General features: G+C 38.8%; 1 protein-coding gene across 2 annotated transcripts in view; it reads left to right on the top strand.

The window, feature by feature from the left end:
- Positions 1-17,181, top strand: part of LOC129133612 (ras GTPase-activating protein 1-like) — a 128,601-nt gene that overhangs the window by 71,024 nt on the left and 40,396 nt on the right. For both annotated transcript variants that reach the window (XM_054653253.2, XM_054653252.2), the window contains 5 exons: positions 1,942-2,098; positions 4,355-4,442; positions 6,579-6,656; positions 9,730-9,887; positions 10,154-10,230. In XM_054653253.2, coding sequence (XP_054509228.1) covers positions 1,942-2,098; positions 4,355-4,442; positions 6,579-6,656; positions 9,730-9,887; positions 10,154-10,230 — 558 coding nt within the window. The remainder of the gene's footprint in view (positions 1-1,941; positions 2,099-4,354; positions 4,443-6,578; positions 6,657-9,729; positions 9,888-10,153; positions 10,231-17,181) is intronic.

Below are 17,181 nucleotides of genomic sequence, written 5' to 3'. Positions count from 1 at the left end.
TTATGCTGATCAGTCGGTAAGAGTTTAGAAATAAATTTATCATGTAAAGAGAACTCTGTTTCTTACTTAAAATAGCCATAATAAATGAGATTGTTTACAGTACCATACATTATTTGCAAAATATAGATGCAGTCTTCTCACTGATAAGAACAGAGTTCACACACACTTGTTTAATCCTGTTGAGATTAATGAAAATGTTTAGTGACTGTAGCAGTTTCAGTTCAAAACCAGGCAGAAACACCAATTTTGTGTAATGGTTTTGGTTCACCAATTTAGATTTCCTGGCCAATGCACCAAATAATGTTATGAGTTTAGTGCTGGCCCAATGCCAATGCAGCCAATAAAATTATTTACTCATTTTCTGCTATGAAATAAGGATTTAGGAGGAGGAGCAGAGCAGGCTGAAACTTTAAAAGGTATAAAGAAAACTTTATTAACAGAACTAAAATAAATAAAAAAAAAAGAAATCAGAATAAACCTTTAAAACACTTTTTCTCCCCCCCAACTCCTCTTTCCTTTCCCCTGATAACGTAAAGAAACAAAACCTGGTATTTTCAGTCAGTTTAACAACTCTAAAATAGTCATTATTCAGTTCACTCAGGGAGAGGAGTCTCTCTTGCTATGCCATGGAGACTTCTCCACAAGAAAGAGTTCTCTCATGGTTTTTAATTTCCACGAATAGCAGCCACCTGGGAATCTGCATTTGTGAAGTCCCTGCCATCTCTTGCAGCCATCCCACAGCTGCGTTCCTGGGCCATGTCAATTTATTGGGGTGCCATTTTTAAGGATAAGCTGTTCTAGCATAAAAGCAAAAGGTCTCTTCATCTATCTCTGGGAACAGGTCTTCTTCTATTCCTGAGGCAAGGTTTCTCATCTCTCTCATTTCTCTCTGTTCGAACTTCTCATTTGATCACAGCTACTGCAACATCTGCTTATTTCAACACTAGTGCCTCTGTTCATGGCTGTGGTTAGAATGCTACATCCCCCCAATGCATTTAATGAGTTACAGGGTAAAAGAGTCTGATGTATCAATTATATTCTTCTCCATAGCCTTACAAGAGGATTTCAGCCCAAAACTAAGGCATCTCCTCATTCTCCTCCCATCTGGAATTTGACTTCTTTACTGACCTCAGTACCTCATGTTGTCTTCTATGTGTCTTCACTCTTTTCTTTTCTTCCACTTGAGAGAGGATCGATGTTTTGCAAGTTTCATCCGTGCAGTGAAAGAGTTAATATCTCACCCAGGCCTGCAGGTGGTCATGTGGTCTCTGCTACGCTGTGGCTGAAGCACTTAGGTGATTTATTTCAGGCCGCGCTGAAGGAGGGGGGCGTGGTTGGGATCTCAGCAACTAGGCTAGGGCTCAGCTGCAGTACGCTGGGGCGGATGGCCTTCTCTTCCCTTCCCGGCAGCCACTGGGGCCGGGCCGGGCCTGGCCTGGCTTCGGCCGAGGCCTCACGTCCTCTCTTCCCCCGCCCAGCCACCGGGCCTGGGGGGGGGGGGGAAGAACTTCTCCCTTCAAAAGCTGGAAGCAAGAGAGCTTTTCCCGGGCTTGTTAGTTTTAAAATGTGAATCTCACAGAAGCAGATCTAGCTTTCTTAATGCTTTAACAGGTTGTCAGTTCTCAGAGCTAGCCAGCTATTGCTTTTGCTAGGCACAGAAGGAGCTATTAACAGCTCCTCTCAGAAAAATCACTTCCGTGGGTGGCTCCAATGCAAAACCGGCACAGTGAACCATCTAAAATTGTACTTTAATCTGTGAAGAGGGTCTAGTTTTAGCTACATGCTGAAAAAAATTATTATTTATACTGATATTATTACTTAAGCATAATTAACTGTATGTTGTTCTTCTGTTTGTATTTTGGCAAAAACTTTACTGCTCTCTTTTTTCTTCATTTATCGAATTTACATTTTCTTTAAAACAATATTGTACTTTCCTTACAGGTAAAGGGAAGAGATGGAAAAACTTGTACTTTATATTGGAGGGAAATGATGCCCAGCTTATTTATTTTGAAAGTGAAAAACGAGCCACAAAACCTAAAGGATTAATAGACCTTAGTGTGTGTTCGGTCTATGGAGTACACGACAGTTTATTTGGCAGGTAGGGCACTGGCTTTTAATTCTTGTACATACAGCAGGACAGCTAACTACTAGCTTGAGGCATATACAAGATACAAACAATTCGTCACTAATGAACAAGTTGGCCTGGCACAATAAACTTGGGTTGTGACACCTGAGCCCTGGTTACTGTCCATGTGTGGGGTTTTTTTGGTTGGTTGTTGTTTTAGGGTTTTTTTAGCTTTTGCTGATTGTGAAATGCAAGTATTGTGACTCTTGTTTCATACTGCATTTTATTCCATAGTTGGTGTAGATTGCAAGAACATATGTAAACAAATTTAACTGATTAATGGAAACTTAAGCCATGGCAGCTTGATTGCTAGTAGCTGTTCATAAACAGCTTCTAGTAAGAAATTTTGGAATTTAAGATTTTTCTCATGTAATATCATGTGATAATGATTTGGCCTTTTGCACTGTCATTTTTCAATATTGTGTATTAATTGTTCTACATGTATTAAAAAGATTGTGAAGCAACTGTATTGAGTGTTTTAATCCGATTGAACCAAGAATTGATAAGATCAAGAATTTTGTCCGTTCCGAAAGATCTACATTCATTTGTTGATAGGTATTAGAACGCTAAATTAAGTAGATAATGTGTCAATGGTTTTCTGTTTAGGAATCAGTAAGAATCAGATTAAACCAACCAATGTTAGAGGAGCAAGTTAGTTCATATAAGCAAACATTTTTAAAATTATTTTTGGAAGAGAGCATTTTCACAGTTTCATTTACTGTACTAAATATGTCAACTGCAAGTGATTTGATTGTTGGCAAAGACATTGAGAATCAAACTACTTCCTGATATCATTGGTAACTAAGATGAAAGAGATCACACTTTTTTCATTGTTAATTATAAAAAAAATATGTAGTCCTGTGTGATATAGAAGAAAAAGATGCATTTACTCCTGCAAATGTTATTTTTTCATAACAGATGGAAAAACACATTAAACAGCAGCTCTGGTTATTCCATGCATCTTAATATTTATTAAGGGCATTTCATCAACCTAAAGTCTTTTCACATAGATAATGTGACGATAGATGTTTAAAATTAGTGGTATTTCTTAAGCTGCAAAGATCTGGTGTTCTTGTAGCATCTGATTTTTAGACATGTTGCAATCATTTTGAAAGATCTGCGCAACTATTGCAATGAGGAGCCATAGATATGAGGGTACCATTTAAAAAAATACTGAAATATTCCTCGTGAAAGTTGGCAATTATACACAAAACTTTGGTGGAGACTAAACAAGGAGTGTTTTAGTTAATGGTGACTGTTGAGCAGCTTCTAAGAAACGCTGTACTGTGACTTAAAATATATTCAGATAATAAGTAACACAGAAGCTGTGGGTAAAAGATGTATGGTTGCACCTGCTTGGGAAAACTGTTGATGAAGAACTGTAGTTGAGACAAAATTCCTCTTATTTTTACCACCTACTTAAAATATCTTTCCCTTTTTCTCAGTAGTACAGTGAGAGCTGTAGCTTTGCATGTCATGAGTAGCCCCTGACCCAGCTACTTTTTGCCCCCCTCCTCAATCCTCCTGTGTGCATGGCCAGAAAATGCCATGCCAGTATTTACCTAAACAATGGATGGGGGGAAGGGAAGACTGAAATATCATATGCAAATGAAGTAAGATCCTTCATGTAACTGTGTTTGGGAGAGCCAAATCACCTTGAAGGTAATGTGGAAGACTCAGTGTACTTGTAGTGTGCAACTTTTAATGTAACAGTACAAAATATTTTTTAAATTTCTTGACAAATGAGTGTACATACATAAAATGGAGAAGATGTTATACTCACATTTCAAAGCTTTAAAAGTTTCTATGACACATGATCCAGTACACATTTAATTGGTTGTGAGAGCTGTGGAACACATTCAGATAAAGAACTCCTTATGTTAATATAGTTTTCTGAACTCCTAAAACAACAAATCCATAAGGCATGATTAAGTGCTTGGGGTGTAATGCTGAACCTGTGCATCATTTAAAATGTTTGTGGTAAATAGCCCTCATAAAAGACTTGATAATGCTATCAGATGCATTTTGCCTCAAGTGTAAGTCAGTGTATATGTATATTCAATACAAATTGTTCCAAGTTTCTTAAATATTCTGAAACAAACTAGTTGAACTATAGTGCAGTTTTCTTGAAATTGCATTGTTAATTCCAACCAAAATGCACTTTTGAAGCATGTAGAGATATTTCTTGTTGGGTTTTTTTCTGACATTTTTGTTTTGTTTGATTTTAAGGCCAAACTGTTTTCAGATAGTAGTTCAGCACTTCAGTGAAGACCATTACATCTTTTACTTTGCAGGAGAAACTCAAGAACAAGTGCAGGTGAGAGCTTTTGTTGATAAATATAATTTTAAAAGCAATTTTTTGTTTTGTAGTATTTAATAATATTATCCTTCTCTAATAGAAAGCAAGTGTACAATGTATGGTGGCTATGTCTACATTAGCAAATATTTCCATGCAGTAATAGCAGATCTGTAAGGGATATAGCTGGTGATGATAATCCAGCACTTACATTACCTATGCTTTAGGGATTCTACTTTGGAGAAGTTCTAGTCTGGTCCCATGGACTGAACTTCCATTAGTTTCAATTAGATATTTCTGGAGAATATATTTTGGAGTAGTTCAATGAAAAAAAAAAAGTTTGCTTTCCAGCACTCTTCCAAATAATGAACCAGAGCATGCTAAGTGGGAGTTTTGCTTCAAGAGCACATTCCCGATAAGAACTAAAATGCAAAGGAGGTATGCCCACCAATCAAAATCTGTCGAACCATTAACAGTTATTTGTCCTGTCTTAGGCCCTGATCTTGCATAAAATAAAGGTGTTTTAGTGTTTTATATTGGTATCGTTTAGTTATTAGCTCTCTTAACAGTTAATGTTTGCTGATTAAGAAGTGTAGGAATGGAGTTTAAATCTCTAAAAGTGACTCACTAATAAGAGAGCATATGGAAGATGTGATGATGTTCTTATTCATCAAGTTGTTTTGGTATTCCAGAGCTCTGAAACAGACATTTTGTGTCAGAAGTCAAGCTATGCATTTGATTTTATTTAAGAATGTGTAGTAGGCAGAATATCCTGTCAGGACATGCAGAATGTCCTGTCCTGTTTTCTGAACATTTGGTATAATCTGCTTTTGGTTTAGATTTGCTTAACACTTAAGATGTTCACTGCATTTATACAGAATACTGGGATTTCTTTTATAAAATGATTCTGGTTCAGGTAAGTCAGATGTTTTACTGATGCTTATGTTCTCAGAAGTTACAGCTGTCTGTACTTTGTAACATTTCACAGAAGAATAGTTTTGTTGTCATATTAAGGAAAATTGTATGGTTTTCATATAATGTGGTAAATATCAAAGCAGCTGTCCAATGGATTGCACGTTGTCTGAGGTTTGTACAAACCATTAGGTCAATGTAATGTAATGTAGTGTTAGCCTCATATACATGATATATGTTGGCGTCATGACAACTAGTGTCATTGTGCATACTATGGTGCACTGTTCATACTTGCTGCTGTAAACTGTGATGTTTAAGGGTATAGATTTTTCTGTTAAAAGGGAGAATAAAGATGACTATCTAGGAAACATTTAGATTAATTTAGAGTGTTTAGTAAGTTTTATGGTTCTTTATTTGCTTTTTCTTATTTGAATAAGAAAGCAAGCTAATAAAAATCTGATGCATAGTTGACAGTTCCTTGTTTTATGGAATGTTTTGAAAGCTTAAACTTCACTCCCAAAGTAGTTTACTTGAGAATAGCTGCAATATTTAATGTAGCTGTATTTTAAAAATTATTAAATTGCACTTTGAGAGTAGCTAGCAGATCTTTGACCTACACCTTTATAAATGTTAGTCAAAGCCTAAATTTTGTGCTTCATGAGAATTTACAAAATTTGACAGTGTGGGATGTGAAAACAGGAGAAGTGAGGCTATAGCATATCTTCCACCTTCCCAAGTATCTACTCTGCTTTATGCATTTATGAGCAGAGAGAATGGGGGTGAAGGTTATACTTTTCAGTGTTTTTCTGTTAATGCTGCTTTGTTTTTTGTTTGAAGCACACAGAGTAAATACAACTGCATATAAAAATAGAGGAGATAACGATCAGAACAGTTTGACTTATCTGTTATTTTCTCAGAAGCAATCAAGTCTTGCTTCATTTTATATACCATTTTTTATTTAATTAAGTGTGACTAATCTGGAAAATTGATAAAGGTCTCTGTATATCCATTAGTAATGCTTGATATTTCTAAAAGGAGAAACTCAAATTTGCAAACGTCTTTTTAGATTTACTGAGAAATAGATGAATTTTGCTTTACTATTTAAAGTTTCATACTCTGAGTTGTATACAAGTTGGTTCTTTTTAAGCTAAAGAAACAACTTCAGATACTTTTTGATATGTCAGTTCTATTGCAAGAAGCCGTATCTGACTTTTTGTTACACTGTTTTGTGCCTTTATCTTTTAGGACTGGATGAAGGCTCTGCAGATGTTTTGCAGTTTAAGGAAAAACAGTCCAGGGACATCAAATAAACGTCTACGTCAGGTGAAGCTATATAGATATGGGGGGGGGGGAAGAGGGGGAGGGGTTGCCTCCTTGTTGCAAAATGATGATATATGTCAGAACTTTCCTTTCAACAATAGTAAATCCTACATGTGCTTTCTTTTTCTTGGAGTTATACAGTACCTTTGTTAAACCAACGGGAATGACTTCCACTCTATTATGATATCTATATGCACAAAGATCAAAATGGTGGTTAGGCAATTGGCAGATGTTTTGCTAGGTAATAATTTCTGATCACATTAAGGAAAAGTGTCAACAATTCAGCATTTGTATTGTCTTAACTCTTACAGTTCACCAGATTTGACAGACATGTCACATGTAACCAAAATAATTGTATAACTAATATATTAATTTTTCAGTGACAAATACGTGCTTAACTGTGATGGTGGTGTATATTCTTTTGGTTTCTTGAGAGTACTGTTGTGTCCAAAATTTCTTTCAGAGGTAGAGGACAGATAATAAATGACTACATAAGTGATGATTGAAGAATAATGGGAATCAAGAATCCCTAGTATCTTTGAATTCTATGAATGTTGGAAGCAGCTGCTTTACCAGTCTATAGGAAAAGGAATACATTTTATGGGTGGGATTTTTTAGGAAATGCAAAATTATTCTGTGGTCAACATTAAAGATGATTGAATACTTCTGAAAAAGTAAACTAAATTAGGTCAATTGATATATGAATGGCAGAAGAAATTTGGATCCAAAAAAGCAAAGCACCTACAGAGTGATCATCTGAAATAATTCTGTATTTGCAAACGCAAAGCAAATATTAGGCTGCATGAAGAAATAGTATAGAAGATAGATACTATTTCATATTTATGGTATTCTCATTTAGGATACAGCTAGTTTTGATCATCTTATATCAAATGTATAAAGAAAATGATAAAACTATAGGCTGGAATGAGTAAAAGAATTTCCAGGTAAATAAGTATGGGAAGTATTGAACTATTTAGAGAGGTGAAAACCATAAAAAGCATGAATGATCAAGGTAGATGAAGTGTATAAAGATCAAAAATCATACTTCCATGACTGCCTTACAGAAGTTATATCGGTTTCAGGGTTTCTCAAACTGTCCTTTGAAATTTCAGGTACTGAATATTTGCATTTAAATGAAACTTTGACCCGATTTAATATAATATTTCCCATATTTGACTAAATTGACTTCAGTTGATATCTGTAGATATTTGATTAGGCTATGAGTTGCATGCAGTTCAGAAGTTTGTAAAATAGTAGACTATTTAAAATGTATTTAATGTAAATGAGTTCAGAGTGTTCACTTCTCATTTTTTGGAAATTGAGTTTCCAAGTGCTCTTATTTTGAGAATTTGTGGTACAGACTAATATCTTCCTTATAACAGGGAGAAAACAGTGTAGTGTGTTAAACAAGAGTTTTATGTAATCTACTGGTTTAGAATAGAATGGAATAGAATAGATTTCAGTTGAAAGGGACCTACAACAATCACCTAGTCCAACACCCTGGTCAATTCAGGGCTGACTAAAAGTTAAAGCATAGTATTAAGTAAGGGCATCATCCAAGTACCTCTTAAACACTGATGGGTTTGGGACATCAACCACCTCTCTGGGAAAAGCCTGTTCCACTGTTTGACCACACTCTGGGTAAAGAAATGCTTCCTAATGTCATCTAAACCTCCCCTGGTGCAACTTTGAACCATTCCCACACATCCTGTCAGTGGATACCAGGGAGAAGAGCTCAGCACCTCCCTCTCCACTTCCCCTCCTCAGGAAACTGTAGAGAGCAATGAGGTCACTCCTCAGCCTCCTTTTCTCCAAACTAAACAAACCCAGTGTCCTCAGCTGCTCCTCATAGAACATTCATTCCAGCCCTTTCACTAGCTGTGTTGCCCTTCTCTAGACCCATTCAAGGACCTTCACATCCTTCTTAAATGGTGGGGCCCAGAATTGCACACAATACTTAAGGTGAGGCCGCTCCAATGCTAAATACAGCAGGATAATCATCCCTTTTGACTGACTGGTTATGCTGTGCTTGATGCAACCCAGGATGTGGTTTGCCCTCTTGGCTGCCCGGGCTCACTGCTGACTTAAATTGAGCCTAATCTATTAGGAAAGCATGAAATGCAGCATTGTGTTTGGATTTGTCCATGGTTCTTACTTAAGATGCAAGTCTTTAGCTTCAGCAGAATATTAAATATTAAACCCCGGATGTTTCGGGGAGTGTCCTGCCTGGCTTCGTCTGGCCTCGCTGCTGGACCAAAGGCGGCAGCTGTGGCGTTTTTCACCCCAGAGATGCCTTTGGCTGGCTGGGTGCTGCAGCTGGGTGCTCAGAACAAGTCCAGGCAAAATAGGAACTCAGTTTACCTTTGGTGGAAAAGGTTCAGACGAGATGAAGGTGAAGAGAAAAGGAGCGGGTTCTGCCGAGGAGCTTAGATCCAGAGTTTATTGTAGCATGGTAGATTTCTGAATCTGGCAACAGCTCCAGACAGAGCCGGCAGAGACCCCGACTGCATGGTCTCGTGTCCTTTTTAAGCCCCGGGGACAGGGGGAGGGGACAGACAGGTGAGGGCCAACCAGGTGTGAGCAGGGGAAGGGTCAGGGGATGTGGACGCTAGGACAAACCAATGAGCCCAGGCCTGGGGGGCATCTGCCAATCACACAACGCCTTGCTGGAAGGTGCCAGGCAGGAGGGCAAAAGGGGAGGGTGAAAGGTTGGCACACCTGAGGGGGATGGGATAGGTGAGAGGAAATGGGACACACTGCAACAGCAGAATTTTCTATATATAGAAAAGTTAGTAATTGCAAATCTTATACTGATGTTTTTAAAATAAAAAATTAGGTAAAGCTCTGATGCTGGAGGTTTATTTTGAAGTTGTTGCCCTTACCTTGTCCCTGGTGCCTCTTAAAATCTTTCATTATTCCTCTTTCCTTCTCTTTCTATTAGGAAGTTATATTTTGTATTTAATATTTATTCCTTAACATTAAGCCTCCACATGGTCGGGGTGGGGGAAGGGGGGGGGGGGGGGAAGAATTCCATTCTTTCTTAAATAAATAAATAAACTTTGTTTATTTTCTTTAGGTCAGCAGTCTTATCTTGCATGTAGAAGAAGCTCATACACTCCCAGTAAAACATTTTACTAATCCATATTGTAACATCTACCTGAACAGTGTCCAGGTAGCAAAAACACATATCAGGGAAGGTCAGAACCCTGTATGGTCAGAAGAATTTGTCTTTGAGTAAGTCTTAATCTTATTGAATTACTGAATTTCACTTGAAAGTTGCATTGCATTTAAGATTCTTTGCACTGTACTGTTTTGTATCTGCTTCTTAAAAATACTGTATGCATGGTTATATAGGATCCACAAATGCATGGATAGAATTTTATGTATGAATCTAAGTATCTTTGGCTAGTCATGATAACTTAGGATTGAAATAACTTTAGAATAAATGTAAATGTTGGCCAAATATAGTATTGATTGGGGCTTTTTGTCTTTTTCCCCAGTGATCTTTCATCTGATATTAATAGATTTGAGATAAGTCTTAGTAACAAAACAAAGAAAAGTAAAGATCCAGATATATGTAAGTATTTTTATGTAAAGGATGCGTATATACTTTAACAATGGATAGAGTTTGCATTGCTCTTGTCAAACATTGTCACAAGAGAATTAAGTATATTCTGTGACTATCATACAGCTGTATTGGTATGTTTTAGATGTCTGTTACTGATTTTATATTAATGTTTTTTCAGTAAGAATCTGTATGCTTTTTAGTAGTAAAATGCACAGTAGTCCAATACTGTATATCTGATGGCTTTTCTAGCTCTATTTCAGTATACCTATTGTGTTATACTGACCACGTTTACAAAAAAAAAAAAAAAAAGAGAAGCTGTCAGAATTAATCTCCTTCATAAAATATTAAGTTTCATTAAGTTAATTTCTTTAATTTTTTTGAAGCTCAACTGTGTGGAATTACTTTTGTCCTTCTCAGGATTTTTTGTTGCTTCCAGTGAGAAAGAGAGAGGAAAAAGTAGTACTTTCCTCACTTGAAAATAAATTAAACTCCAATTTGACAGTCTGTAGAATGAAACTTGCCTCAGTCCTTGTAGCATCTTGTTTTTCCCCCAATCTATCTCATCTGTGTTCCCAAGATTGTACTTCCTCCTGTTATTTACACAGCTTCTTCAGCTGTTTTGTTTCTATTTTTCTATTCCAGAAAACTACTAACAAGACGGTAAGACTTATCAGCTTTCAAAAAACAAAACTAAACAAAAACCCCAAACCCAACCCACCAAAATGAACCCTCCCCAAAAAACCCACACTTGAATTCTGAGCCACACAATGTGATTTTTTGGCTTTCAAGGTATTTTGTTTCCCACCATAATTGTCTTGTAACTTCATCCTTTTGCCTTCTCTCTGTTGCCTGCAGAACAGACACCCTCTCACCCAACAGTTGTTCCAAGTACGTTTCTGTTGTATTCCAACCTGTCCCAAAGCCTAGCACAGTACTGATAATCTGTTGCTGTTGGTTTTGATTTGCATGGTATTATGTTACTGGCCTGTTATGTTTGCCTCCGTGTCAATTTATTTCTCTTTTTTTCCTCTCAGAGAAGAGATTTGTAGGGAAACTTTGTCGAAAGCAGAAGAATTACTTTGAAGATGGAATACTCTTGCCAAACTTAATTCAGTTTCAAAACTGTTGCTCTTTACTTTAACTACAAAATTTTCTGCATAGCAAAAAAAAAAAATATGTATTTCGTTTGACAGACAAAAGGACTTTCTGATTGCAGTTGTGACCTTGTTATTGCATGGTTCTATGCATTTGAGCTAGAAAATTCTTTATCTTGGCCAAAGCTTTGGTTAGTAAAGGACCCTTTCAAAGGAAAATTCATGAATGGGATACATCAGTAACTTCTTTTAAAGTGCTTTTGTAGTTTCCTTCTATTTGTCTATTGGAATAAGATCCCAATATTACCGGATAGAACGTGCCTGGGCTCGTCTGGCTCTTGCTGCTTGACCAGAGGCGGCAGCTGAGGTGGTTTTACCTCAGAGACACCTTTGGCTAGCTGGATGTTGCAGCTGGCACTTGGGACAAGTCCAGGCAAGCAGGAACTCAGGTTTACCTCTGGTGGAAAGGCTTTAGGCGATGGTGAAGGAAAAAGGAGACGGGTCCTGCTGGAGGGTTTGATCCAGAGATTTATTCCAGGCACACAGACCTCTGAATGTTGCAACAGCTCCAACAGAACACAGAACCGCGTGGTCGCCATATCTTTTAAGCCTGGGGAGAGGGGGAGGGAAGGGGTAGGTATGCCACCAACCAGGTAGGAGGGGGGAAGTCTCAGGAGACAAGTGGCACCTGGATAGCCCAATGTCCCCAGGGCTGAGGGGCATCTTTTAAATTTCGCCAATCAGACGATGCCCTTGCTGGCCTACCGAGATTGACGGACAGCTCTCAGCAGGAGGCAAGGGGAGGGGAAGGGAGAAAGTATTGGCACACCTGGGAAAGGAACTGGGATAGCTGAAACAGGGTATTACATCACACTGCAACATTTGTCCAGATTAAGGAGATTGTGCTACTTTTAGATGTATCCAACTGGTGGAAGGTTATAGATTTTTTTTCTTACCTAGGTCAAGAGGATTGGCAATGTTTTTTGATCATGGTTAGGTAGACTCTTAGAGCATAACCTAACAGTCCTTTCATTTTGGGATAAGAATTAGACCATATCAACTTGAATTAACATGCATATCTGCCTACATCCCCATCCCTATTAAATATTTTAACCATATGGGGAGAAAAACTGAGCTAAAAGAGACCATATCCAACTTGTCTATGTGCAACGTTGCCTAAACCTCCAAAAGCAAGAAAAGGGGTTGATTACCTTTCTGAACATTTCTCCTTTGTAGACACAGTTTTTAAAAGTGGATTGCTCTGAAATAGGAGTAATGTCAGAGCTATATTTTTTTCAATATTTGTGGTGAGTTGACCTTGTCTGGCTGCCAGGTTACCACCAAGTGGCTCTCTCACTCTCTCAGGGGGACAGGAGGAGAAAGGATTAGGTGAAAAACTCATGGGTCAAGATAAAAGCAGTTTAACAAAGAAAAGCAAAGGCTGCACATGGAAACAAAGGAAGAAAAGTTATTCTCTACTTCCCATCAACAAATGATGTCCAGACACTTGCTGGGAAGTAGGGCCTCAGTATGCATAGTGGTTGCTTTGGAAGACAAATGCCTTAATAATGAATGCCCTCCCCTTCTCCTTTTTCTTAGCTTAGTATTCTTAGTATTGCTGACCACAACGCCATGTATTATGGGATATCCCTTTGGTCAGGTTGGGTCAGCTGTCCTGTCTATGTCATAGAATCATAGAATGGCTTGGCTTGAGACTTTAAAGATCATCTAGTTCCAACCTGCTGCCATGGGCAGGAGCACCTTCCACTAGACCAGGTTGCTCCAAGCCTCATCCAACCTGGCCTTGAACACTTGCGATAGAGCAGCCACAGCTTCTCTGGGCAACCTGTTCCAGTGCCTCACCACCTTCACAGTAAAGAATTTTTTCCCAGTATCTAATCCAAACCCATTCTCAGTTTAAAGCTATTACCCCTTGTTGTATCACTACAATTCCTGATAAAGTCCCTCCTCATTATTCCTGTAGGCTCCCTTAAAGTACTGAAAGGCTGCTATAAGGTCTTTCCACAGTTTTCTCTATGTTAAGCAACCCCAGCTCTCTCAACCTTTCTTCATAGAGTAGAGGAGCTGCTCCAGCCCCCTGATTATCTTGGTGGCCCTCCTCTGGAACTGCTCAAGCAGGTTCACTTCCTTCTTAAGCTTGGGGCCCCAGAGCTGAACACAGTATTCTGTGTAGAGTCTTATGAGAGCGGAGTAGAGTGGAAGAATCACCTCCCTTGACCTGCTGCCCATGCTGCTTTTGGTGCAGCTCAGGATGCAGTTGGCTTTCTGGGCTGCAAGCGCACATTGCCTTTGTCTCTTCTTTCAGCCAGTTTGTATTTGCAGTAGTGCCATAGCTTGGTTTTGAAGTAATTTGAGAATATGTAGCTTGAGGACAAAAAAAGTCACTGTGATACACATGTATCACTTCTGTGGCACTGGGAAATAAGCCTACTATGGCAGGTTATATACTTGGCTCCTTCCCTCTCATATTCTTCATGAAATATGTGCTAAACATATTAAGTAGTGTATGTAAGCACTCTTGCATTGACATGGGTGGACTTTGAACAGCGGGGAGAAACTATGGAGCCTATCAAGTACTTGTTAATGGTAGTAACTACATACTGTCTACCAACACTAGGTACCAAAAATAAGATGTTGGCAGGCCCTTCTTTGAAGAACTTAGTATAAGAGTATCAAGTCCTTAACAGCTCCTCACTGCCTTGTAAATGGATTGTGCTCACACATGAGTAAGCTGTGAGTGGGAAAGCCAGCATTTAATATGTCCATTATTGAGCAATTTATTCTTTGTCAACATTTAGATAAGCTTTTATTCTGAATCAGTAAGTGGTTTTAGGGGGTTCGTTTGGTTGGTTCTGGTTGGGTTCAACAAAGGCTTCAATGTAAGCCTAAGTTCATTTCCATTCTAAAAATACCACAAGTTTTAACCACTTTGGTTTCCAGATCATAATTATTAATCATCAATATATAAACTTGTTACTAAATATTAATCCCTAAGCTTAATTTGCAAACAAACTATTAAGAAAGCTCAGTTTTACCTTTAATTTTTGCTAATGTTCATCACATAAAACGTTCTTGGTTCAAGGTTGTTGTATACAGTTTTTGACTGTGCTTGCAAAGAATAGATCAACTTTTGGGGGTTTTTCTGTATATTTGTTATTCTGTCATACTGTGCTAGACTGCAAAGTTTAAACATCCTTAAATCATCAACTAATGGCAATCTCTTATTGAACATAGCCTAATAGTTCAATATACTTTTCTAAGTAGCAGAAAGTGTTTCCTAAAGTTTTTGAATATGAATTATAAGAACTATTCTACAGTCCATATGTTGATGTTTCTGTTTCAATCTTTTAAGATCAAAATAAGATTATAAAATTTATATTATTGCTAGAAAGTGCTACTGTATAACCATGGGAAAAATTAAATCATCAGTGTCAGGAAAATTAATCCACAAACACCAGAGGTTTATGTCCAAAAAGGAGACAGAGGAGTCCTGTAACTTTATTTGAATAAAGGGAGAGGTCATGGGTATTTCCCATGGGGTCTCTCAAATTTTTGGAAGACCCAGCCTCCTTTTCATCCTAATTTCCCGGCCACATTTCCCTCTCTCTTTCCCCATTGGCTGAGGTACTTGAGAGGTACAGACTTCCCAAAACACCTAAGACCCCCTTCTAATTTATCCCCTTTTTTTCTTTTCCTTGTGTCACTCAGTGGAATTCCTACAGAATTTATGGTTCTTCCCATTGTTTCTTTCATCTCTCAGTATCCAATTTTATTTATCAGCAGACCTACAATTTGTTTGTGTCCTGATTTGAGAGGAAGTGAGTTTTTTGGGATGCTGTGGTGAAACCAATAGGTGCTCAGATTTGAATATTGGCACCTGGTGTGGCCACTGAGGACATGGATATGCCTCTGAGAACACAGGGGGTTAAAAGCAGAGAACTCCCAGGAAAACTTTCTCTTGGTTCCGGTCAGTGAAAGGTTCAGACCTCCCCTGCCCCCTCCCCCCCCCCCCAGGAGAGAGAGAGGGAGAGCCGGTGTCTGTGCCTGACACACCTTGAAATTTGATAGCTTGGCCGGCTGAGAAGGAGAAGCTGGGGGGGGGGGGGGGGGGGGGGTGCGCGGCGAGAAGGTGCCCAGCAGGGCAGCTGTGGGAGTTCTGGACGGGCAGAGCCTGAGATTTTTAACCCTTTCCTTGGATGATGGAAGCCTTACAAATGCTGATCCTCCTGGAATTGAATGAGAAGAGAGAGACAGAGATAAGATGAGATGAGATGAGATGAGATGAGATGAGAGGAAATGGGCCACAAGAGAAGTTGAGAAGAATCTTGGGTGGGCAGAGGTGATGGAGTGGCCTTTGGCTGGACTTTTCTTGTATAGCCATGGACAGAAACATTTTTTTCCTGTGTCACAGAGACTGCATTTAGGGGGGGAGGCAATGGCTCGGAGCCAAGAGAGTTCAGTGTTGTTATGTGAAGGAGTGCATGAACAGAGACGACGGGTGAGGAGGGTGGTGGTGGTGCCCTCTGTCTTCAGGGAAGAATATCTCTGTTCTTGAGACCCCTCAGCCCAAGGGGGTGAAATTTGGGGGGGACAGGTGTCCCAAAGGTGAAAGACTCTGCTTTTTTTGGAACTGGGCAAAGCAGCCTTAAAAGGAAAACCCTAGAAGCAACTCTGGTCCATGTGCAGTGGTGAGAGCACTGGACATGGAAGGAAGATGTCACGATGGCAAATGATCTCTCGGCGGTGCCACGTGCGACATGGAAACACATGAGGTCTCAACTGTGTTTCCAGGGGAAGCCTATGGCACAAGAGGGACTCCTCACTCCTTGATGAACTGAGAATTGATTATCTAAAGGGTGGTGATGGACTGAGAGTTGGTGATCTGAGGGATAGATGTATTGGAAATTTGGTGAGGGGGAGGAGGAATGTTTTTGGAAGGTTCTCATTCTTTCTGTGTGTTTCTTTTTACATATAGTTGTAGGTTAATAATTTTTTCTCTTTATTCCTAAGCTGGAGCCTGCTTTGCTCTATTCCTGGTCACATCTCACAGCAGACACCAGGGAGAGTATATTTTCACGGGGGCACTAGCATTGCACCCGCGTCAAACCCTGACATTTTGTAAAGACAAATCTCTTTCATTCCATTTATCAATCAGTGGAATCCTTCCCATTGTTTCTTTTCTCTCAGTATCTAGTTTTATCTACTAGCAGACCCACAGTTTGTTTGTAAAGACAAATCCCTCATTCCTTTCAATCAGGTTATTCTGAATCCTGTATCTCACTGTTCCTGTCAATGAGATACATGCCTTATATGCACAAGCAAAACAAGAAGAAAACACCTTGCTCGGTTGAGGGTGTAAGAGCTTTGCTCAGAAGAAATATTTTGGGAAAGTCAATTGATTATCTGGTGTAAAGACAGTCCAGTCCGCACTTGTGATAAATACTAGATGATGATGAATTTGTATATCCGCTACCTGACTGACTTGTGTTACCTTATCAATTCATCAACTCCAAAGAATATGAGATATTAAATCTATATTAGAAATATTATGTCATTCTGTTCCATTATCTGATTATGCAAATGATGACCCAACATACTGCAGAATTGGGGCAGTGGAAAGTCTGCTAGAACTGTTCAAATGTTTTGCAGAAAAGTGAAAAAGAAGTGTGTGATAGTGTTTTTGATTGTTTTGATTTTTGGGGGGATGATTGGGTGTTTTTTGTTTGGAGAGTTGTTTTGTTTAAATGTGAGGGACTTGATTAAAAGTAGATTTCATCAAGAGATGCAGAAAAAGAGTGTTTGCTTAGAAGTTCCAGACAGTCTGTTCAGGAGTGCATGTACTTAA

Source organism: Agelaius phoeniceus, chromosome W, assembly GCF_051311805.1.
Source record: "Agelaius phoeniceus isolate bAgePho1 chromosome W, bAgePho1.hap1, whole genome shotgun sequence".
Lineage (NCBI taxonomy): Eukaryota > Metazoa > Chordata > Aves > Passeriformes > Icteridae > Agelaius > Agelaius phoeniceus.
The sequence above is the reverse complement of the archived record's forward strand: the minus strand, read 5'-3'. Positions and strand labels throughout refer to the sequence as shown.